Source organism: Amphiura filiformis, chromosome 11 (genome assembly GCF_039555335.1).
Source record: "Amphiura filiformis chromosome 11, Afil_fr2py, whole genome shotgun sequence".
NCBI classification, from domain to species: Eukaryota; Metazoa; Echinodermata; class Ophiuroidea; order Amphilepidida; family Amphiuridae; genus Amphiura; species Amphiura filiformis.
This window is the reverse complement of record NC_092638.1, coordinates 55949511-55974207: the sequence shown is the minus strand read 5'-3', so window position 1 is coordinate 55974207 and position 24697 is coordinate 55949511. Positions and strand designations below refer to the sequence as shown.

Sequence of the window (24697 nt, the reverse complement as noted above, 5' to 3'; positions counted from 1 at the left end):
TAGTATTTTAAATTTTTATAGTACTTCTATCCATAACTACAGAAAAATACAGAACTAATTTTTGGGGATTAAAAAAATGTTATCCTGTTTTACCAAATGAAACATATCTAAATCCTAATCCTTTATTTAGTCCTAACTGGCAATAAAAGTCAAATTTTGATATTTGGTCAATTTTTGAAAATAAGGGCCAAAAACATGCGTTTTTAGGGTGTTTTTCGTATGCTGCTGTGACAATCAAGCCCAAAGACTTGTACTAAGACTAATTTCAGTTTATATGCATTCATTTCAAATTTTTGGAAAAGACCCGTTCATCTTATATGCATGTTTTTGGCTCTTTTTTCAAGAAATCAGTAAAATAGTGAACTTTTTCTTTTATATCCAGTTAGGAATATATGAATGATTAGGATTGAGCTATGTTTCATTTAGCAGAACTTGATAGTATTTCTGGAAAGGGGAGTACGTCATCCGAAGAATTTGTAATGACGTCACCTAATTAATTATTCATTAATACCATTCATGGTTGGAATACACGGATTACAATATTTACCAAAATATCGCGGGAATTTCTCATGAATACACGAATACAGCCCCGGGAATACAGCCAGAAGTGGGGTTTGATTTCGGCAAAATACTAGTAGCAATGGCCACACTTAAATTTAAGAATGTCGTTAGCTTTAGTTCACAGGTAAGTATTTGTCTAGTTACAAGTCGGGGAGATAGTTAACATTATGAGAAAATATGTAATCGCGATCGATGCAGCTGCGACGGTCATTTATAAGCTTAACAAGCATGCAAGTTATACGGTACATGGATATAGTGTACATGAACAATGGAATAAGACCAGTTCCTATACATGCTATAATTGAAACTTTATTTGCGTGTAAAGGATAATGCTGCACCCTTTATTTCTATTATATTACCAGAATATAGTGCGATTTCATGAGACATGATTTATTTAAGAGAAAATATCATTTTTTTTGCACAAATAAATAGTTGTTTACTTCAAGGAAGGTCAAGGACTCAAGGAGGTGGAGCGCAGATCGCTCATTCTACAAAATCCGGTGCCAATCCACTATAAAAATTGAAAAAATAAAAGTTGTTCAAAAAGACCTGCTTTTTGTGTTTTTTAAGAGTACATGTATCACTACTTTCAGATGTAAAAAATTGCCAATACCACTTGCATATTTTTCTTTCAGGAAGTCATGATGTTTTTAAACACTAGAACTCAATGTAATGTGAGCTATGATATGTTACCGACTAGTACAAAATGGGCTGGTATTACTCAATCCAAGGTCATAAAAAGCAAACTAAAGATCACTTGAGTGAAATGTAAAACAAGTTTCACCATTTCATAGAAGTTTTGAAGATGCGTAAATGAATGTGTAACGTAGCTCACAGTAACGTAGTTCACTGGTTTTTAATGTTTTTAATGTGATTTGCGAACGTTAGAACGTTATGTCAGTTAATTCTAATATAAATGGGGTTCGACCACTGGTAGCTTTCACACTTAGGATGTATGTAATACAAGTGCATACTATAGAATCCTGGTAACGTAGCTCACCAATCTTAAGGGGGTACTACACACCCATGTGGTAAATTGGTGACTATTTTTGCATTTAAAAAAAAATAATTACACACTGGTAACAAAAGTTATGTATATTATTGGGGCAAGGAATCCAATTACTACACTGAAATTTCAGTGACTCAAGACAAGCGATTCAGAATATATGATAGGAAACGAGGTACATCTTAGCGGTACCTTATTTTTGATCATAAATAACAAACCGCTTGTCTTGAGTCACTGAAATTCCAGTGTAGTAATTGGCTTCCTTGCCCCTATAATATACATAACTTTTGTTACCACTGTGTTATTAGTTTTTGAGAAAAATGCAAAAATAGACACACATTTATCGAGGGGTGTAGTACCCCCTTAACATGGTCGGTCGAAATTTCAATGTTTACAACATTTCTATGCCAAAAATGCTACAGCATCACGATTTTTACTGTGATTTTTAAAAACCTATGTGTGTTTCCTTTCAAAAACCGCAAATTACATTGATACCTCTGTTTTACTTCTTTCCAATAACGTGTGTTAAAAAGGGGTAACGTAGCTCACAGCGTTTTGGTGGAAAGTGCAATTTATTTTCGAATTGCACAAAGATGTTTTAATCACTAAAAAATAATGTTGATAAACAATATGATGGTGTGTTATCTAATTAAAAACAACAAATATGTAAAGAAATCGCATTTATTCAAAGAAAATATTCAGGGTTAGATGTGACACTTGAGCAGTGGAAACACATTTTTAGCGATTTTTGAGCCTTTGCAAGGGTTAATCAGGCTGAAGAAAGCATTTAAAGTATGGAAAACTATATGTCTGTGTAGATCTCGTTGAGTTCTACCAGAAAAACAACATATTTGATGCCTTAAATGCTCGACAAAGTGTTTGTGGACCAAACGGATTTTGTAGAATGAGCGGTACGCGCAAGTAAAGTGACAGCGCATATCGTGGAAATATTGCACGCGTAACCAAGCGTAATGCTGTGCGTAGAATGTTTTACGGCGCTTGACCCATTTAAATATTGCAGAATAATGTGCTCATGTGACATGTTTTACAAATCACATTTACACAGACAGTGCGAGCTATATGATTTTTTTTCATACTTTTTATACGGATTTCCTACCCGTAGGGCCTAGGGGAGATTGGGGTTAGTTGGAACGCGGGGTAAGTTGAAACATTGTATTTTTTTCTGACACAAAAAATTAATTTGGTAAAATACTGATTACTGGCACCTAGTAATAGGTATTAGTAAGGGTCATCCACCAAATTAGCAACAGCACTGATGCCCCACCAGTGTTGGCTTGGGAAAGGAATATCTGTTTTTTGACTTACTGACTAATTTTTATACCCCTCAGAAAAGATGCGTTATCTCCATGTTGTTTGAAGATTCAGGGATTATTTTTGAGTATCATAAGCACTAGTAGTAAGTCCCAGAATAATGTTAAATAAAAGTTTTATTGTATTTCTTATTTTGTGTAATGAACTTTGAAATGTAAAAATAGGCATCAAGGTTAGTTGAAACTTTTGAGGTGGGGTTAGTTGACACGTGAAAATCGCATAGAAAAATATGGTTAAAATTTGACTTTTAAAAATTTGTAACATGTTTACCATTTCTTCAATATTGCTTTAATATGGTTAAAAAGCAATAATACAAGCAAAAAGTGCACACAGAAAGTACATTTTATAATATTTTAGGCTTCTCATATTTTGGTCCATGGTGACACTCGTCACCTTGTGTCCAAAGTATTGACCCGAACTCCCACATATTTATTTATTCATTTTTTCACACTGATTGTTAAAGGGTGCCTTCAAGGGAAGTATAACCCTAACAACACAATAATAATTATTTTGAAATTTTTACAAGCCGTGTTTCAACTAATCCCATTCTATGTTTCAACTTACCCCAGGGGTGGGGTTAGTTGAAACACTTTTTTTCAAATTTTCAAATTGGATTATATGAATAATCATAAGCAGGTCCAATAAAGTTTAAGGCTGTATTTGTAGCATGTATGTATATGTTTATACTGATATGGCTAGTGTTTCTTGAAAGTAATCGATTTGCGTTAAAAAGATGATTTTGTGACAAATGTTTCGACTAACCCCAATCTCCCCCACCGTTGGTTAAATTAGGATCACCTACATGTATCATGATCATGCCTATCCTTAGTATCATTCATGGTATGGAAGGTATTTAACCAATACCAACCATGGAGGTGTATAATAAATGTTAAAAACCACAGTCCACAGGTGAGATACATGCTCATCGAGTAATTTTAAAAATGATTTTCATGATTTTGGACCACTTTTCTTAAATTCCAAATTTGTATCTGTGGGAATATCTACTACAAGTGCCGAATTTGACTATGTTACGTTGTCGCCAGTGTTCGAAATAAGCACTTATCCTCTTGTCCTCTTGTCCAAAAATCACTGGGGACAACCAAATTGAGCTATGTACTTATCCCCTGGACAACCACTATATTTTACCTCCAAAAGTATGACACATTTTGGGGACAACCTAAATTTCTTGAGGACAAGCTGAATTTATGCTTTACTTGTCCTCGGGACAACCTCCATATGTTCCTTATTTCGGACACTGGTTGTCGCAAAGTATGTAGGCCTACTGTATTTCCTCAAATAGTCAACCCCTTCACCCCTTCAAATAAACGCCCCCACCATTTTTTCAACCAAGAAAAGATGTTTCAAAAATGCTGATATTTCCATCATATCTTGTGTAGTAAGCTTTCCAAGTTGAATTGAACCGTTGAGTGTGCATTGCACAGGCCTATATACAAATTCAATCAGGCTGGTTTAGCCCCGCCTGACAAAGACAACAGTGACAAAGTGTCATAGGGGCAAGGGTTTTGCCCCCCCCCCAGGAAAATAAAAAAAAGATCAAATTGACTCAGAACTAATAAGTTCAGATCTTGTTATGTTGGCTGGGGGTGATGTGTACCGTATATCATGGGAAGCACTCCAGCCCCATCCACCTACCACTGCTAAAACTATTTTATCAATCTCTAGATAGGCTAGGCCTATGCCGAATACTTTATGCCGAATTTGCCTTCATTGAAAGCAAAATAATCCTGTTTTCTTTATCATGCGGACCCCTGTCCGCTTGTGGGTCCACATGAAAAGAGATAAATAATACACAAGGTTTTCTCCAATATGATTGCCTAATGTTTACCAGGCGTTGTCGCTGTGCCCAGTATACCCACAATGATTTTCTAATTAAATCAGAATTTTTGGGTTGGAATACATCCGACCAAATCACTGGATGTCATAATGCTTTATAACCTTCATTTCTTGTTTGTCTATTTATTGTCAGGATCCTGTTCACAAAGTCTTCAACTTACTAGAGCAGAACACTCAATTCAAGAGGTGGCTGTGTGCACCAGATGACAAGACAGGCAGACTACAGGCAGAATTCCAACTTGAGAAAGCATCCAAGATTGGCTTTGTTGATATTGGTAAGAATGGATTCAGATTTATTTTGATAACTTGCTAAGTAGACAGTGGCATCAACAGATGGGGCATGTTGACACCCTCCCCCCTCCAATCTTTGGCTCTGTTCCCCTCCTCCCCAGTTAGGGGTAAGTTTACTGTTTCAAATTTACATGCACAGTGGTATGTGAGTGATACGTTATAGCATGTGAATGCCATATTGAAACTACTAGTACTACTGAACAGTGATAAGGCACGATTCAACTGATGACACCAACATCGGATTATGGGCAGCAATTTATGCAATAGCTTAAGAAAGTTGCATGCACAGCAGGAAACCAACATGCAGGCTGGGAAATAAGAAGCGCTGGACCAGGGGCTACTTTGTAAAAATATAGCCATTGGTTCAGGGGCTATTTTCAATAAACCAGGGGCTATTCAATGGATGGGAAAATTTGTTCAATGTGTACATTTTGATACCTCACTCAATCAGGCTGGAAAATAAGTGTCGCACCAGGGGCTACTTTGTAAAAAAGTAGCCCCTGGTTCACAGGGTTTTACAGGGAACCAGGGGTTATTTTCAATGAAGGGGATGGCTAAATGGCCACTTATTTCCCAGCCTGCCTACATGAATGTGTACACCTGTAAATCAAACTCTGTACCAGTTAAAATAAAAATTCATTTTCATTTAATTTTTGGCATACATGTATATTTTGAGGGACATTTTGGATGCTCCCTTCCTGAAATTCACTCTGCCCCCCCCCACCTACCTTGGTGATTAGATATTGTAGTAAAATAAATGTGTTTTTCTGCCTCAAGTGAACAAGTTTGAAGTCTCACCCTTGCGGATGAAAGATTGACTAGTCCTCATGAAAATTAAAGAACATTTTGGTTTCACATCACAAATTGATCACAATCACAAAGTAAGACTAGGTTTATGTTTTTTGTTTGTTTGTCTGTCTTTCTCTCTTTTTAGCTCTTTTTTGTATAAAAGATAATACCCAAGTTGGTACTTTTCCTAACATTATTTCAACTGCAGGTAATTATGGGTCAGCTTTCGTTGAAGTTCAGGTTCGGCGGTCATCTTGGCCGGACGGAAAATCTGTGACCATGATACCTGCTACCATGATGATGACACCACAACATTGTAAGATCGGCAAGAACAAGTGTACTGTTAAAATGTTCAGTAAAGGTAAGAGGTTATCATATATATCAAGAGCTTGTTTTTTTTGCTTGAGAAATCAATAATTTATATTTTTGTGATTAAAAAGGGCATTTCATGAATCGTGATCCACAGCATCATCCCCCCACTTTTCTCAAAAAAAGTTGAGATTTTTATACCACTGGAAACCTCTGGATACATAATGTTTATGTACAAAAAAATTCTTGCTGATTAATTCGTTTAGCAAAAATATCGTGAAATTTGAATAACGTTGTGGTGCATCAGAACAAAATGCCAACACATTATTATCAATGGAGCAGTGTAATACATAATATACATAAGTGACAAGCGCAAAATCGAAATCAACTGAAATTTTGGGATTAAGTGTTTTTCGTGGATATATGTCTATTGAAAAATGTCATAAAAATAGGATACTACTAGGATCACGAAACACTCAATAAATAGTGCTGTATTTTTCTGACATCCGGATTAGCGGAGTTTCTCATCCATTGTTATAATAACAGCATCTTTGACTGGCTCTTGGAACCACTAGTGTTAGGTCCCAACCACTGGAAAATTGTAACTCTCTTCACGCGGGTGTCGACTGCAGATGACAAGTTTCACAAAAATTTTAGAAATTCAAAAATTTCAGAAATGTAAATGTTCATGACCATATTTGGAATCAGCATGAAAAATGCATTAAAATGAGTACAAACAAGCCTAGTATTGATTCAGTAGTTCTTAAGATAGCTCTTGATATTTTGAGAAACTTTAACTTTTTCCGTTGAAGCGCATGGCTAGCACGCAGAGCATTAAGCAAAGTTAGTAATAACACTGTATGCTGCCCACCAAACTGTCTGAACTTGGCAATGTGGTCATTAGGTCCAAAAAGTTTTGTGCGCCACCCCTTTGTTTTGTTTTTTGTTCACCTTTGTATCTCACCTCCCTGGGAGAGACTGTTGCATAAAAATAAAATAAAAGGTTTTTTTAAACCAATGATCTTAACATCATAAAATGAACAAAAGACCCCCTTTATTTAGGGGGTGATACCCCTAGCCTATTTCCCAATCCCTCATGTTCCCTAAAAAGATTGTGCCCTGAGTCAGCGCTCTAACTGGATAGTAAAATTTGCCGTCACCCAACTTTGGCCAGCTACTGCGGTCACCAGGAGTGCCCTCCCATATTTGATTATTGACCCCTTTTCTTTGCTCCATCTTAAATATCTCTTTTATATTAACAGACCAACTTAGCGAAGAGAGTGTAAAGGACTCATGGGACAGGATTAAAGTGATATGTACACAGCCTTACAAAAAAGATGCACAGTTTGGTTTGGCTTTCATTAGATTGGCAGCAGCAGTGGAAGTAACTGATGAACAAGGCCCTGAAGCACCAGGACCTACCATGAAGAAGGTAAGTTCCATAACAGTGGTGTAAAAAACATTACAAGGACACTCAGTTTATATTGATAATTCTTCAGATTGGCAGCAGTGGTGAGTGTACCTGATGAACAAAGCCCTGAAGCACCAGGACCTACCATGAATAAGGTAAGCTTCCATAACAGTGGTGTAAAAACATTACAAGGACACTCAGTTTATATTGGTAATTCTTCAGATTGGCAGCAGTGGTGAGTGTACCTGATGAACAAAGCCCTGAAGCACCAGGACCTACCATGAATAAGGTAAGCTTCCATAACAGTGGTGTAAAAAACATTACAAGGACACTCAGTTTATATTGGTAATTCTTCAGATTGGCAGCAGTGGTGAGTGTACCTGATGAACAAAGCCCTGAAGCACCAGGACCTACCATGAATAAGGTAAGCTTCCATAACAGTGGTGTAAAAAACATTACAAGGACACTCAGTTTATATTGGTAATTCTTCAGATTGGCAGCAGTGGTGAGTGTACCTGATGAACAAAGCCCTGAAGCACCAGGACCTACCATGAAGAAGGTAAGTTCCATAACAGTGGTGTAAAAAACTTAATTCTACAGATTGGTAGCAGTGGTGAATGTACCTGGTGCAAGGTCTTAGCAGCCAGCCATGTAGGGAGTGTTTTACACACCCAAATTTGTAAATACACACCCAGTTTTTGCTCACATACTTTGTACACAAATCTTAAATTTACACACCCAGTTTTTTGAATTTACACACCCAAACCTTAAAATTCTGCCTAAGACCCTGACCTGATGAACAAGGCCCTGAAGCTCCATGAATAAGGTAAGCTTCCATAACAGTTGTGTAAACAACATTACAAAAAACAAGGACACACAGTTTAGGTTGGTAATTCTTCAGACTAGTAGCAGTGGTAACTGAACTAAATAAACAAATACTGAAAGGCCAGGACTTCAGAGGTTGTCGTTCATCAGATTGGCAGATGATGAACAAAGCCCTGAAGCACCAGGACCTATCATGAAGAAGGTAAGCTTTCATTGTCTTGGATTTTAAGTAACAGTGGTGATATAACAGACTTGGCAAGGACATTCTGTTTAGGTTGTCGTTCATCAGACTGGCAGCATCAGTGACTTCACTGATATTAATATGATTTTTTTCCAGCTCGCAGATGCTAGCCCCTCTCTGTCTCTATTGAAGAAACCTACTAACCGGATCTTATCACCATCATGGAAGACCAACGCTGCATTCCATAGACAAGTTATTGCAACTACAAAGAAAGAGTAAGTAGTTGAACAAAGGGGACAAATTATGTTCACAGTTTGCTCTCAGATATTAAACCGGGTCCAATTTTTGCCCCTCACACATGTGGGGTTTATGTTATCATCCAAATGCCTGATTGTCTGGGCAGAAGCAAATTCATTAATCCAGTCTGCAGCTCCAAGGCATTAACCGATCAACTTCATTATTATGTTTCAGGGTTATTAGGAGTTAAGAAAACCTAATAATGATAATATTGATGGCTTATTTACGATGATACCATAACATATCGGATTCGTCATACAAATATCAAACTCGCCGTTGGCTCGTCCGATATTTTTATGACTCATCCGATATGTTATGGTATCATGCTCAGCCATCCAATATTATATCAAACTTGGAATGGTGATAGTATATGGTAGCCTGATGTGCTGCATAGTTTTGTGTCATCTTATTTGCATATCTATGAATATTAATGAGCATATTACATATTTTGCCTACATTTTCATTAATCCACTCTGCAGCTTAAATGCAATAACCAATCAACTTCAAACTTGGTATGGTGATAGTATATGGTGGCCTGATGTGCTGTATAGTTTTGTGTCATTATATTTGTATATTTATAAATATTAATGAGCTTCTTTGCATATTGCATATTATTTGTATTCACCCCTCACTATTTCAAGAACAGATGTTTGATCAGCGATACAAGGGGAACTCACTAACTGTAGAAGAAGTTGACACCCGCAATGCCGATAACTTGATATGCTATCTATTGATCACAATGAATCCTTCATGGAGCTGTTGACATCATTATTACCGTAAACGTTCGCCTAATGGCGCTATGGGCTCCCTTGACATAACTGGAATTTTAGACACAAACTAAAAGTACCCTCCCATAAAAAATCCCATCAGCAAATAGGGTCACATACCCTTTATTCTTGTTGGGATTTTTAGAGGAGGGAGCTCGCTATTTGTACATGAAATTTACCCCCAGGCAAAGGAGCCCAGGTGCACCATTAGGCGAACGTTTACGGTATTATCACACTCAGGTTAAAATCCAATGGTGGCTAGAACAGCGATGTCGACCCTGGAGGTCAAAAATTTGGACTAGCAAGAAGAGTAATACCCCATTGAATTCCACAGACCAGAGTTCTAATGTGCAATACTTGAGAGACATGATGCTTACATGTAAAGTAAAAATTCCAATTGAGTGAACGCAGCTTTCAATAGCGTGACATTTTTTGTGTATACTGCGCGATGTACGCTAGCCAACATGTGCGACTGTGCGTGAGTAACACGGAAGGTAATCCAACCATGCCTGAACGCACTTGTGATTAGTTAGCATTCCCTCATTTCAAATCTTTAGTTTTGGTTTCTCTTTTGTTCAGAAACCAAAAATCAAGGGATTAAAAAGTAGAGCAGATCTGGTCTTCAATCATAACACTATTATGCTGGGAGGACACAGTATAGGGTATATAACCAGAAGTATAGCCTACAATAGCCTATTGTGCTAACATAAGTATTATCATGATTGATATTGGAAATCTATCCCATGGACGACAGTTGATGCTCTCTGTGGAAGGTGGCATATTACACGCACAAGTTCTAGGCCTAGAAATCATATACATACGCATATATTGAAGGATGGGGTGGGGTGGGGGCTTTGTTTGTTTGTATGAAACATAAACGATGCATGGAGATGATTTGATTATGAATTAGTTTATTATCCCGGAAGCACAACCAATACCTCTTTAAGAGGGGGCTCCCCTCCCTATATAACCACCTCTTCCCTAAGTGACTCCTTTCCCCTCCTCCTCCCCCTACATTCGATATCTTCATCTCGAGCTCTCCTCCCCTTCTCTTTCACTTCCAATGCTCTCTCCCATCTGTTTCTCTTTCTCCCGGCCCATACCCCCTTTCCCCACACACACACACACCACACACATCTCTTCTCCCCTCTATCTTCTACTTTTGCAGTAAAATTGCTTCAGTAAAAGTCATTAGGTTATTAGAGGTCATATAATGGCCTTCCATCGATTCTGGTACATGGGATTAAGGACATGAATCGATTTTGTTTATAGCACCTATACAATTACAATAGTGGCCCCTTTTGTAATGTCGAATGCAAATATTTCGATGGTCTATATTTTTTCACAGGTGAAATAGCCTAGGCTTATTCGATTTTGTAAACCACGTCTTTCAATGTAGATTACCATGCTCGATTTCTCTCCCCGTGAATATTGCACTGCGAAATTTAAACATTTCTTTTGTATACTTAGAGTAGGTAACTTCAAACCAAATAATTTTTTTCTTCACACCACTTATAAGAAACTGAAACCAAAACCGAAACTGACTGACACAAATGTTCAGTTTTTAACAAAAGGTAGAAAGAATGAGTTCGATATCTTATGACTTAAGTGGTTAGGCAGGACAATAGGAAACCACATGACCAAGACCAAAATCAAAACTAAAACTAAACATTTGAAATGAGGCACTGTATCCAAGGTCGTGCGTTAGCGTTGTAGTTTGAAATACGCGATATACAATCATGTGATCGGGGTTGGATTGAGTACAGCAGTTGAAAGCTGCGTTCATTCAATTGGAATTCCTACAATGGTATAAAATTAAAGTGTATTCTGATTAAGTGCAGAACACATACTTTAATCTTATCAGTTTCCCATTTAAAATTATTATAGACAAAATGATGTAGGACTGCAAAATCGCCTCTTGAAAATATCGTCCACCTCGGAGAATGGGACGGACAACGAAGGATCACTTGGCAGGGCGGCAAAATTAGTAATGGCAGCTGCAGGCTCTGGAAAGAAGCAGAATTCAGCAGACTCAAAGGCAACAAGAGATAGATTATTGTCTCCTGCTGTACCGAAGAATGTGACAAAGACACCTGTTGATAAACCAACAGCGCCCTCTAGAGGCTCTAATTTGGAAAATACAGATGTGGACAAACCAGTAAGTGCGATTTGAGCCGTTGAGTGTTTTTATTGCATGTTTTTGTTATGGACTAAGGCAGGGCTTCAGAAACCTTTTTCCCGGTGACCCAAATTTTCTAAGAAAAATTTTTTGCAACCCACAGAATAATACAAATGCTGTTACTTTCCAAAACATATCAGCGGTGTACCGGGCAAAATTTCCAAAGAGAGCACCATTTACAAGTCGTCCTGCTGACTAGCTGCCATAATGACTTTACTGGAACAAGTGCGCGAAAAACGCACAAAATATGCTCAAATGGACAAAATGTAGTTACATAACCCTGCACTTTAATGCACAGAAATGTTATTTTTTTAATTCCAAATTAAAGCATGAGGCATTTTAAAAGGGCATTTCGTGATCCACAGCATCATCCACCCACTTTTCTCCAAAAAAGTTGAGATTTTTATACCACTGGAAACCTCTGGCTAATACATAATATGTTTATGTACAAAAAATTTCTTGCAGATTAATTCGTTTAGCAAAAATATTGTGAAATTTTAATTACGTTCTGGTACACCAGAATGAAACTACAACACATTGTCTATGGAGCAGTGTATACATAATCATGCATAACTCGCAAACGCAAAATCAGAATCAACTGAAAATTTGGGGATAAGCTTTTTTTGTGCATATCTACTGAAAAATGTCAAGGATGCTAGGATCACGAAATACTCCTTTAAGTTCTGATCACTCAAAATGAACCATGCATGTTTAACAAGAGTAACATGTGTGGAATTGTTGTTAATCTGTGGTCCAACCATATACAATGTACATGTGATATAAAACATTTTCATAATACCATACTGCAAATCATTCTAACATTAAGGGGGTACTACACCCCTCGATAAATTTGTGTCTATTTTTGCATTTTTCTCAAAAACTAATAACACAGTGGGAACAAAAGTTATGTATTTTATAGGGGCAAGGAATCCAATAACTACACTGGAATTTCAGTGACCCTAGACAAGCGGTTTGTTACTTATGATAAGAAATAAGGTACTAGGATGTACCTCATTTCCGATCATGTATACTGAACCGCTTGTCTTGAGTCACTGAAATTTCAGTGTAGTAATTGGATTCCTTGCCCCAATAATATACATAACTTTTGTTACCAGTGTGTTATTATTTTTGAGAAAATGCAAAAATAGTCACAAATTTACTACAGGGGTGTAGTACCCCCTTAAGTGTTGATGAAATACTTGGCAAAACATGTTTACATTACAAAAATATTTACAAAAATATTTTACAGCAATGTTTTAACTACATTTTAAGCATGTTGTTGTAGCGTGTTTTCATTAAAAAAAATATGTTTTTATGATCTTTATAGAACCCAACATTTAATGTTATTAAAACAATTTTACCAAAACCAAAAATATAACCCATTTTAGAAACATTTAGTGTTTGCTGGGATGTTGCTTTTTCATTTCAACTCTGTTTCATTATATCTCATTTATTTGTATTCCTATCACAGTTTTCAGATTTGGTTGAAGATTTCCTGAAATCAACGTCTGATGACAAGCTGAAACACTCAACTTTGAAAGGTAAAGTAACGAAAGTCACAACATTTATGGGTTAAAGCCATATTATAACATTTGCTGAGGAGAACGCCCTCAAAAACTTTTAAATTCTGGTTTTTACACTATTGTATTGTACTTTATTCAATAAAGATACTCTGCAAAAATCAAGACTTTAGGTGCTGTAGTTTTGTCAAAATCCAAGATTTTGAATAAAATGATGGAACTGGCGTTGTATTATTACGATGGAAATACATGTATTAGTTGAACACGTATGCACAGTACGTACACGGCATGCAGGATACACATACACACACACCCTGAGGACCGTACTGTATTACAACCGCGGGAATAACATGCATGGGTGCTAGTAGTAAATTCCAATTTTCTATGCTTTACCTCACTTCTTCGGCTCAAAATTAAAAGGGGACATATCTGACAGTAAAAGCTAACATTTTATGGAAAATAAATACTGTTATAATATGGCTTTAATTAATTGTATTGTATCAAAACGAGGTTCTACCTCCGTACACAAGATTTGATTTAATTACCACATACGCTTTGCCAGGGACTGCCTTTTGAAAATGAGAAAAGAGCTGTAGAATGCTCTTCTGGTCTCTTCAAGAAGAGCTTTAGAAGAGCTGTTTGTACCTGTGGCAAGCATAAAGAATTTAACGAGTCATCTAGAGGAGCTATAAATAGCTCTTACAAATGCAACTTTTAAAAGAACTGTAGAAGAGTGATTGCTCTCACTCCTCTCAAAAGGCAGTCCCTGCTTTGATTGTCCTGGTTTGCGAGAATCAAAATCCATCATATTCATTGCACTTACTGTATGATACAATGAGAGAACAACCAAATCTTACAAGAATCATTACCAGAATCGATTCTGTGATTCTCATTAAAATCTAGGCCCTGCAAAAGCTGGTTCTCAAGTAAATACCTGTGCAGGGGCCACCTATTTTGTTCAAACTGGCCCTTGGCCCTAATGGTCATTCTGACTATTAATCAGGATTGTGCATTTTGTTCATATAATTTAGGTTATTTCTTGCATTCTCTGCCTGTTCATCTCGTTATTAAGACATTTATCATAACATTGTGGAACATCAGTGTATGTGCTTTCTGCTTTTAAAATAGTCTGGTTCCCTGTAAAACCCAGTGAACCAGGGGCTATTTTTTTACAAAGTAGCCCCTGGTCCGGCGGTTCTTATTTCCCAGCCTGGTTGGTTTGTTACATTTTCATGGAAGAGGGGATACAAAATAGATGAACCACTACCAACAAGAACAACACCAAAATCTGACCAAAAAGCATGTTGGTATCCTGTTTACCTTTGCCGAGTGTGTACTACTGTGATGAGAGCGTGGCGCAATAGGGTACTTGCCTTTAGTGCAAGAGGTCCCGGGTTCAATTCCCAGCGGTGGCGATTTGCTGGGATATTGACTTGGAAAAAAAGGTCTGATATTAATTGGCAAACTCTTTAGATTAAATTCAGACTTCTGCTCTCCCCATGGTTATTTAGAATTGGGTAAATGAATCATGAAAGTACACTGTCCTTCAGAAGGGACGTTAATCCGTCGGTCCCGTGTGCTGAGAGCCATACCTGTACATGTATCTCGCAGCCAGTTTCGAAAAGAGTAGGGTGTTAACCCCTGACGGTTCCCAACCCATCCTGGTGTTCAAATGGACCCCAATGGAAATAAGCTTCAATTAGAGGCTTTCTTGGGTAATATCCAGGGTTGTCATGAACCCGAACAAATCAAATCAAAACGTTGGAGATATATCAATGCGTATGGCGCAAAATTCATTTATAAATTCCACTCTGCAATAGCAGATCACCTCAACAGCAAATCAGAGACAAGTGCGTTTAAACATAGTAAATACGGGATGTATGCTTAAAATATGCTCTCGTCAAAAGTTTAAAGGAAAAGATTATACATGATATATGTAGCATAGTTATATAACCTCAAGTTGACCCAGTTATTTCAAGGAAAGAAACGGACTGTACCAGGGGCTTATGCAGGAAGTGTTTGTGTGTTTTGGCCACATATCCTAGCTGCTCAGGAAGTTATAGGTGCCATACAATAATCAGAGTTAATAACCAGCAGCTGGGAAGCATTTCCAAAAAACTAAGGGTACCGTATTAAATTAATTGACTATTAAGTGGTTTAACTTTTGACCATTTAGAACTGTATATATATATGATTTTACTATAGGTGTTTTGACAATTTATCACTAAAAATCTGTTTGTTTTAATTGAACTTTTTAACCCTATCACGGACCATGCTTTTTTGCTATCGGAAGGCAGAGAACGAAAAAGGAGAGAAGATGAACAAATATTTCACTTGGCACCCCAGGAATGTGTGACTTAGAGTGATTGTGCAATGGCATCACATGGAATGCATGCATGCACAGTGGTTTTCCTTGTAAGATTTTGTAAGATTTATAGCTGTGAGGGTTAATACTTGTTTTCTGGGAATTTGAGTGGTGGGCGGCAACACCTAAAACCACTGCCGCCCACTAGCTATGTCCCTGACAGTAACCAAAACTGATTCTTTGAAATTGAAAGTAATACAAGGTGTGTGGTTCAATTATAACACATGGTATTTCCTATCTTGTCTCGGTCCCAGCCGGTTTGTGTTCCTCCATCACTAAACAAACTGTCTGGCAACAACCCCAAAATGATGATCGCTGATTGGTTAATGAATTTCCAAATAAAAAGGTTTTCAATTGGCTATGGAACCCATATGACTGATGAATTAGGGCGTGACTTGTGTAAGTGACACAAACATCGTACTTTGTAGATACCAAAACGCAAAATGTACGCTTAGCTTGCAGCCACTGAGGCGCCAATCGCCTGATATCGCCTTTCATGTCAGCAACTCGCAGCGCGTCCGGGCAGCGCATACTCACATACATTGTGTTGATTTTACGGGGATTTTATCACCGCATGGCTGTCCATCAACTTGCCTTATTTGGCAACCCAATTAGGAAAGACATACTATGAGGTTGTCGCCAGACGGTTTGTTTAGTGACGAAGGAGCACAAATCAGCTGGGACTGAGACTATTTCCTACCTCACATTGAGGCCCAAACATTTTGAGTTGCATATTGGGCTATTCCATTTAAAATTCACACTCCCCCTGTGAAAGATTTTGGAAATACGTTCAACAGGGGTGTATGAATTTCAAATGGAATTAGCACATTAACAAACTCTATTTGAATTTCATACACCCTCTGATAAAGATTCAACCTGAATCTTCCACAAAGGGAGGGTGAGTTTCAATGGAGCTGCCTAATGTGTTCATTCCATTTGAAATTCATACTCCCCCTGTGAAACGATATTTCCAAAATCTTTCACAGGGGTAGTGTGGATTTTAAATGGAATAGCCCAATTTGCTCAGAACAGAGGTCTGGATTCTAGAAGTAGAGATGCCAGTTTTCCACACATTTCTTTTGTATGTTTTTAATGTTTTCCCTAGCCTTACACAAACACCTTACTGTAATTATATAAACCCACAAGCCTTAACATTTTAATGTGTATCACAGTAGCCCATAGAACACTACTTTCAGGGTGGTAACCACCAAATTAATTAGAGAATAAACGATAGGAATTTTTGTTTTTATACTATCGCCTACCGTGTGATAGACGACAGGCAGGTCCAGGGCCTAGATTTCGATGAGAATCGATCACAGAATCGATTCTCGTAATGATTCTCGTAAGATTCAATTGTGAGAATCAACTTCTCTCATTGTATCATACAGTAAGTGCAGCGACTACGATGGATTTTGATTCTCGCAAACCAAGACGAAATTGAGGCCCAGATGTCCAATATTTTGAGTAGTGGACCAGCGCAGCCGGCATCCACTACGATAGTCAGTTAAATATTATTTTAATAACTGTAAACTATTTTTTCTTAACCTCTACAAGCATGTTATGCATTTCAAACACTCATGATGACTTGGGGTTGTCTACGGCCTGATAGACGGCACCCAAAATCATGCGATTGTCTAATCAGATTATGTGTCTACGAACTAGACCACTCCCACTGACTAAGAATATGTTTTTGTTCATACTGCCTGAAGGAAACATGTTACGGACCTAAAATGTGACTAAGGTCATTTGAGAAATAGAAATTTTACCTGATACCAAAATCGGCAAATTTGATGGGATAAAGTTGGGGGTGCAGTTGTCTATCTAGTCACACATCTTTATCACATGCAACAGAAGAGTTTATCCCAGAGTATCCCAAAGAAACAATTCTTTCTTTATATTTTTGTTTCCGTGGGTCATTAATTGCAATCTTTCTTGAAAACATATTTCCTCAGTTTTGGTAATTTTGCTTTTAAAATAATACAGTTTATTTCTGCAGGATAATACATTAATCTTATACAATATAGGAAAGGGGTCAAAAGTCACTGGTTACATTTATATTTCCATATACATGTATGTACAATTATTAAGTTAGGGCACATAGTTAGACCAAAACAAAAGCACATGTACTCACTATTCCCCCCCTCTCAGAAAAAATCATGCTAATGGATGATGGGGGAAATAAAACCCATGACACATCTCTGTGAGAGTGGGCTTTGTTTTTCTTAATATTTGAGCACAAACACTGCTTGCTCAGGCACCTCTCCCACTCGCCTTTAAGCTATGAGTCACTACACAGATCGACAGATTAACATCCCCTCCGAAGAACAGAGCACTTTAATAGTTCATTTACCTAATTCTAAATGAACCACAAGCATGGGGCGAGCAGAAGTCTGAATTTAATCTACTGATGTTGCCAATTATTATCCACTGCCATGAATTAAACGCGGGACCTTATGAACCGGAACCAAATATTCTAACCAATTCGCCACACTCTACCTTTATACTAAATATGCCTACAGTCATACCAGTATGGATGTGAGATTAATATTCAATGGGTTTTTCTGCAAAAACAGCTTTGTAAATGCTATTTAGTAGCCTATAAGAATCTGAAAATTTAATATTTCCGAGTTCCGACTGATTCTGCTTGATCGCATCACATATGTGACACGATCAAGGGAAATGAGTCGGATGTCACTAATTTTGATTTTGAGATATTGGCAAAGAAAGTGTTAAAATTCTTTTGTTTTATATTGTTTTCAGCGATTGATAAAATGACGTAACTTCACAAAGAAAAGTCGTATCAACATGGGGTTTTCAGTTTCTGAAAGCTCTAAATGTCCTCTTTAGAAACCTGTGTAAAACTCATTTTCCACCAGGGCCGACATGTGATTCATTCCCCTTGATCATGTCACATATTCACCCTCCTGCTTGTTCTAACTGTGATATTAAGGTAATTGCTAAGTGTCTTCCAAACTCAATTGGAATCACAGAGGTCGGTATACACAAGAGTCGCATTAGTTTACATGTTCACGTAACCTCCTTCAACTTATTTGCATAGAATTGGATACCAGGATCGTATTCTGATTCGTCGTGCCTTCTAACCTGTTCTAATTAGCATACGTTTGGATACCTCCATATTTAGTATTACCTAATTAATTATTTATACCTCTATGTTGTTTACATAGTGACGTCATTAGAGCTGGTCACTTCGTCTAACATCCGACGAACGAACGTTTGCAGTTTTCTTTTTATTACTGTTATATCGTGAAATACCATATAGCTGACGTATTAGTCCAATATGATAGGAAACTATTTCTGGTGATGACCCCATGTTCACATTGGCTAAATAAGCTGTATTTTCGCTGGAAAGGGGCCGTGATTGTCGGCCATTTTGTTTGCAAAAGGCATGTTCTTCTCCGCATTACCGGAAGTGGCAGCACCAGAACAAATGACATCATTTCTGGATTTCAGCCGGAACGGTTACGTTCACTGTCGTGCATCAGTATATAGGCATCAGCGTATCTAGGTTTTACTAAAGTAAAACATCTTTGATTGGAATGCATGAATATAAACCCAGTTAGGAGATAAATCTTGATAACTGGTGATTTTATTTACAACTTGCACTCGAATCTGTCAAGGACTTTTTGCACTTCCTTCCAATCTGTTAATGTTCAAATTTTGCCTCTTGTTTCAGCCATTCGTTACGAGTTTGAAAAGTTTATTGGAAGAAAACTAACCACACCAGAGAAAGCAGAGCTCAAATCCAAAGCAATTCTGGCAGTTGGACGTCTGGTGTCCGAAGACAAGTCTACATCATCACCAAAATCAACATCATCAAATGCATCAACTCCCAAAGTGCAGACTACCCAATCACTGCAAGGAAAATGGAGTCCTACAGGATCCTCGCCTCATGTAAAACCACCTACTAAATACCAGTCGCCAACAGTGGGTGCTAATAAACCTAATAATGTAGCAGGAAAGAAGTATGAACTGAATAATAACTATGCAACACCATCACCCAAAAGATTTTCAAGTCCAAAGATAACTACACCTAAATCAGTTCCTAACCAGCAGAGTAAAGTGAAATCATCATCATCTCCAAATATGAACAGTCCAAAACCAACATTCAACTATTATGGTGCAAATGGCAACCATTATACGCCGTTATCATCAACACCAAAGTCTGCTCCATATCCAGATCAAAGACGTTTACCCAAATCACATCAGAAAAGATCTAGATCACCATCACCAGACTGGCATGAACAGTATTTGAACCTGGATCAGGATGGAGGGAATAAGAGGGCCAAGATGAGTGTGAACTCACCCAAAGAGGATGATGATGGATGGCTGCAAGGTTAGTGTACTAATTTGTTTGTGTGCGTTTAAAAATGTGTGTGTCAGGGATTGAGTTTTAAGGTGCATGAGTGGGATCACACACCATCGCAAACCTTGGATTGCCTGTCTGAGTGCGATTTATAGCATACCTCAATTCCTAAACTTCTTATCGAGTGCAGTTTAATAGCACAACTGACAGCCCGCATTAACATTTTCAGAAGTGTGATTTGTAGCATGCCTGTTATTTTAAAAATTCAACACCTGGTGCGTTGATCAAATTGATCAAATAAAATGAATTTTGAAAACTTGATATATTTGGTTCAAGCTCCCCGCTAAACTGAGTTTTGGGGTCTCTTTTTTGCACTCAGTAAAGTCGTATCTATTCAAATGTTGAGGATTATGGCGTCTACCTGAACCCATTAAGTAGAGACTACAATTTGATAAACATGTCATAATTTGTATCCAAAGAACCAAAACCATAGTTTTCAAATGTTACAACTGAACCCCAATAATGTTGCAGATTATGGGGTCCAACTCATGGAATGACCATATAATACAGCTCCATTTGAATTTCATACTCCTTATGGGAAAGATTCATCTTGAATCTTCCACAGAGGGAGGGTGACTATAGAGTTTGTTATGTGCTAATTTCACATGAAAATCATACTCCCCCGGTGTACTAAAAGTAAGATATTTCCAAAATCTTCCACAGGGGGAGAGGATTTTAAATGGAATTGTCCAAGGGGTCTTATATTCACTGTAGAAGTAGTGATGTAGGCCTACATTATAACAGGATTAATTATCATAGCAATGTGAAAACAATTTTTTGAAGTCAATTTTTGAATGTATTGCCCTGTAACTCTGCAGCGCACCACTGATTATCAAAGAATGGGCATACAGATCTGGATCGCTCTGGAAATTTCACATTATGCCGAGTCAATGTATGTTTCAGTGTATTCAGTGTTTCAGAGTGGCAGTGTATTCAATCTATGATCGCACACGTACACAGACATGACAGGTGATGAGTACAACCTACTTAGGGCAAAACATAAAATTGTTTTCACATATCGGTATGATAATTTTGTTATATCACTACTTCTACAGCGAATTAGTTAATAATCAACATACTTTTGTCTCAAAGAAAGTAGTGTAAAGTATTGGCTATCTCATGAGTGTGTATAATTTTACCAAGCAGTATAATTTTATAATGAATCCACTTTTGCATATCACCATGATTTTGTGATTTTATTAAAGCAGCACAGGCTAATTATGATCAAATTTATTACCTTTTTATATGCATATTGGAACATTAATTAATGAATTCTAAATTCTTGTTCTTTCTTTTTTTATTAAATAAAAACCAGCAAGTAAACCCACTACCTCATCGACACCATCAACTCCGTCCACAAGTAAAGTGCCAACAAACCGTGATCTGCCTCCATGGATGGCTGTTGGGTAAGTAAAGTGAAATGATTTATAGTTTGCTACGCACAGACACAATACCTAGATATTGATCCACAAGGCTGAAGCCTCAGCACACTTTACAGGTTGTTGCTGTCCACTATGGCCCACATCATTCTATAAACCATTTAACAACTCAGGGACTTTGCTGCTTAAAAGACATTCCACAATTGACAGCAAGAACAGCTCCCCCAGTTTTGTGACAACAAGACAATTAGCAGTAAGTTCCTCGATTGAGCTAACCTACACCCATTCTAAAGACATTTTACCCAAAGATTACCCACACAAAATTACACCATACATAATGCTATGGTAAATTGGCCATCTTGGAGGACAGATAATGTACCTCTGTCAAGAGCCTGAAAATGAATGATAATTTGCGTCTTTAAGCATGAGAACAAAGGTTTGCGTACACAGTGCTTAGAGCACATTTTGGCACAACATAGTACACATAGAATGCAAACAATCACACTCTTTGGTCCCAAGTTTGCAGTGCGAAATAAGTTGCCTCCATGAGCGACACTCAAACATGGTGGAGTTGGTACTTCTTTATTTTACCTCATTGGCCCATACCCAAATTCACATGTCGGGAACTTGGCACTAGCAGGGAATTATCCAGGACAATGAGCTACGACAGTTGAAATCCATACACCCTATGGAAGATATGACCTTAGTCTCCCACACAGGGGGTGTCAATTTCAAATGGATTCACACATTCAGCCTATTTGAAATTCACACTCCCTGTGTGGAAGATTACGGTCATGTGTTCCATAGGGGTGTATGGATTTCAACTGGAATAGTCCAGTGAGTTCCCATCAGCATTTTGGTCAAGGGCACAGATGGGAGATCAACATCAGTAAAGTATCTTTTGTCAGAATGACAAAAGCATGACAAGAAATCACTTACATTTACAAAATTTCTGCGCAAAAATGCCAGTAAAACTGAATTTTGGCGTGTTTAGCTCAAGTCTTGCAATGAACGTTTGGTACACCCTCATTAAAGCAAATTTCTCCAGTGCAACTGGGTTCCTGAATACAACTATGATATTTGGTTGAGGGCACAGATATGAGTTCAACATTGACAAAATAGAAGAACTTTCTGCATGCCTAATATTGTACAGGAATATCATGGTTATGGCTTTTCGGGTTCCATATTTGAAGGTTTCTTAGTTCAAGGCTCACATACCATTTTTCACCATGAGGTGGCAGTGACGTCACTGCGCATATCATTGGGTGCAGCTTCAAATCTCTAGAGCACACACACACACGCTTTAAGACACTGCATACATTTAGATGTGCGCATGAAACAGCTGCCTCAATGCATTGACGTCACTATCATATCAGGGCGAAAAATGGTATAGTAAGAAAGTTCAGCGTTCAACATATTTTTATCTCTCATTGACTCATTGTACATGTTGATATTTAGGCTTTTTAGCAACTGATCATCAAATAAGTGACATGCAGGTTATGCCTTTGTTCATGATGGTGCCCTGATTCCTGATTCCAAGTGCTTCTTTTATCCATTGTTCAGTAGTTAAAATAGTTCTCACATTTATATTATTCATTTCAGTTCACCATCTACTAGTGTAACACCTACAAGAGGGCGTGGTAGAGGAGGTGGGCGTGGTCAAGGTAGAGGGACACCAGGTGAAAGAAAACCCTGCCCTAAATGTAATAGTAAGTATTAAGCTGAAAAGCCATATATTTAGTTGATTATGGTGTTCCACCAGTGCAACACCTACAAGAGGGCGTGGTAGAGGAGCTGGGCGTGGTCAAGGAGCAAGAAGGATACCAGGAGAAAGAAAGCCCTGTTCGAAATGCCAGGGATGCCAGTTTTTAGATAATTACCAGATTTCAGTTACTTCGTATTTCTGCACGCTTTCTGCAAAGTCACTAATAATAGACCACTGGTATCCCTAGCTGTTATAGTAAGTATCATGTTGAATTGCTATAGTTTTATTATGATGGAGACAGATAACTTGTGGCCGGGATCCATCTGAAGGAAAATAATGCAGACATTTGCATCACATTGATTGCCTCTATCAATCCGACTATCATGGACAATTTTTGATGACACATATTATTTCTGTTGTGCGGAGGTCATCATATATGTATATATATCCCTAAATGCAAAGGGAAAACGTAATCCCTCTAAATAATGTTGCCGTATGAAATTACACAAACTTACTTTGTCGACTTTTATTTGATTGTTTACACAGAATCATTCACATCTACTGGATTAGGACGTCACATGGCCAAATGTACCGGTCCCAAGCAACGAAGGCAGTCGCGAGGTCGTGGTAGAGGCGGTGCAAGAGGCGGCGGAAGAATCAGCCAGCAACCAGGTGTTTCGAATAGTTCCACATCAAATGATGATATAACCACGGAAACGGGTTCAAACTTTGGTTTAACGACCACAGACTTGGTGAAGTGTCCTATGTGTGATAAGGATTTTCCATTGATGCTGATTGAACTACATGCTGAAATGTGTGGTGTTGGTGAGGTTGGTGATGATATGATGTTTGGTGGTGCTCAGAATATGGAGATGGGTTTTGCTCAATATGGATTGGCTAACTAATTCTATATACTATAGGGCTATTCCAGTTGAAATACGTATACTTCCTCTGTGGAAGACATGACCTTAATCTCCCACACAGGGGGTGTGGATTTCAAATGGAGTCGGCCATTCAAGTAAACCCATTTGAAATTTACACTCCCTGTGTAGGAGATTAAGGTCATGTCTTCAATACAGGGTGTATGGATTTCAACTGGAATAGCCCATTTTAACAATGTTTTATAGAGGAATGATGATTTTTTATTGTTTTACATGTATGGTTACCATATAGGCTACAACCAATGTTAACTTTTATAATTGAAGAGTACATATAGACCTTTTTCCCTTCTTCCCATCATGCACTATTCCAGGGGGTATGACGTAGTACATTAATCTCATAGATCGTGTACATCTGATGGTCTTTGCAATTATTTTGTCTTAATATGGACAAACTGATTCCATGTGTGGATTATCATAAAGTTCATTGATGTTACTAATATGTTAGAGGATCTGTGTAAGAGATTGGTGTTTACATAATTTTTAACATTTCTGGAAGGATCGCCGATAGTACATTGTAGGTATGCTAGGTGAATTCAAATTTGCCATCAAACTGTATCATTTTATATATCAAATTAAAGCCCTTGAGTAAAGAAAGCCAACA

The 24697-nt window shown here is 37.8% G+C and overlaps 1 protein-coding gene across 1 annotated transcript; it reads left to right on the top strand.

Annotated features, from left to right (window-relative positions):
* The first annotated feature begins 562 nt into the window (after positions 1-562).
* Positions 563-24163, top strand: LOC140163784 (uncharacterized). Its single transcript, XM_072187100.1, has 11 exons — positions 563-685; positions 4887-5028; positions 6042-6194; positions 7405-7574; positions 8716-8834; positions 11511-11781; positions 13274-13343; positions 19382-20041; positions 21387-21477; positions 23053-23159; positions 23702-24163. The coding sequence occupies exons 1-11, from the start codon at positions 641-643 to the stop codon at positions 24058-24060; spliced, it is 2187 nt and encodes a 728-aa protein (XP_072043201.1). The 5' UTR covers positions 563-640; the 3' UTR covers positions 24061-24163.
* Positions 24164-24697: the final 534 nt, after the last annotated feature.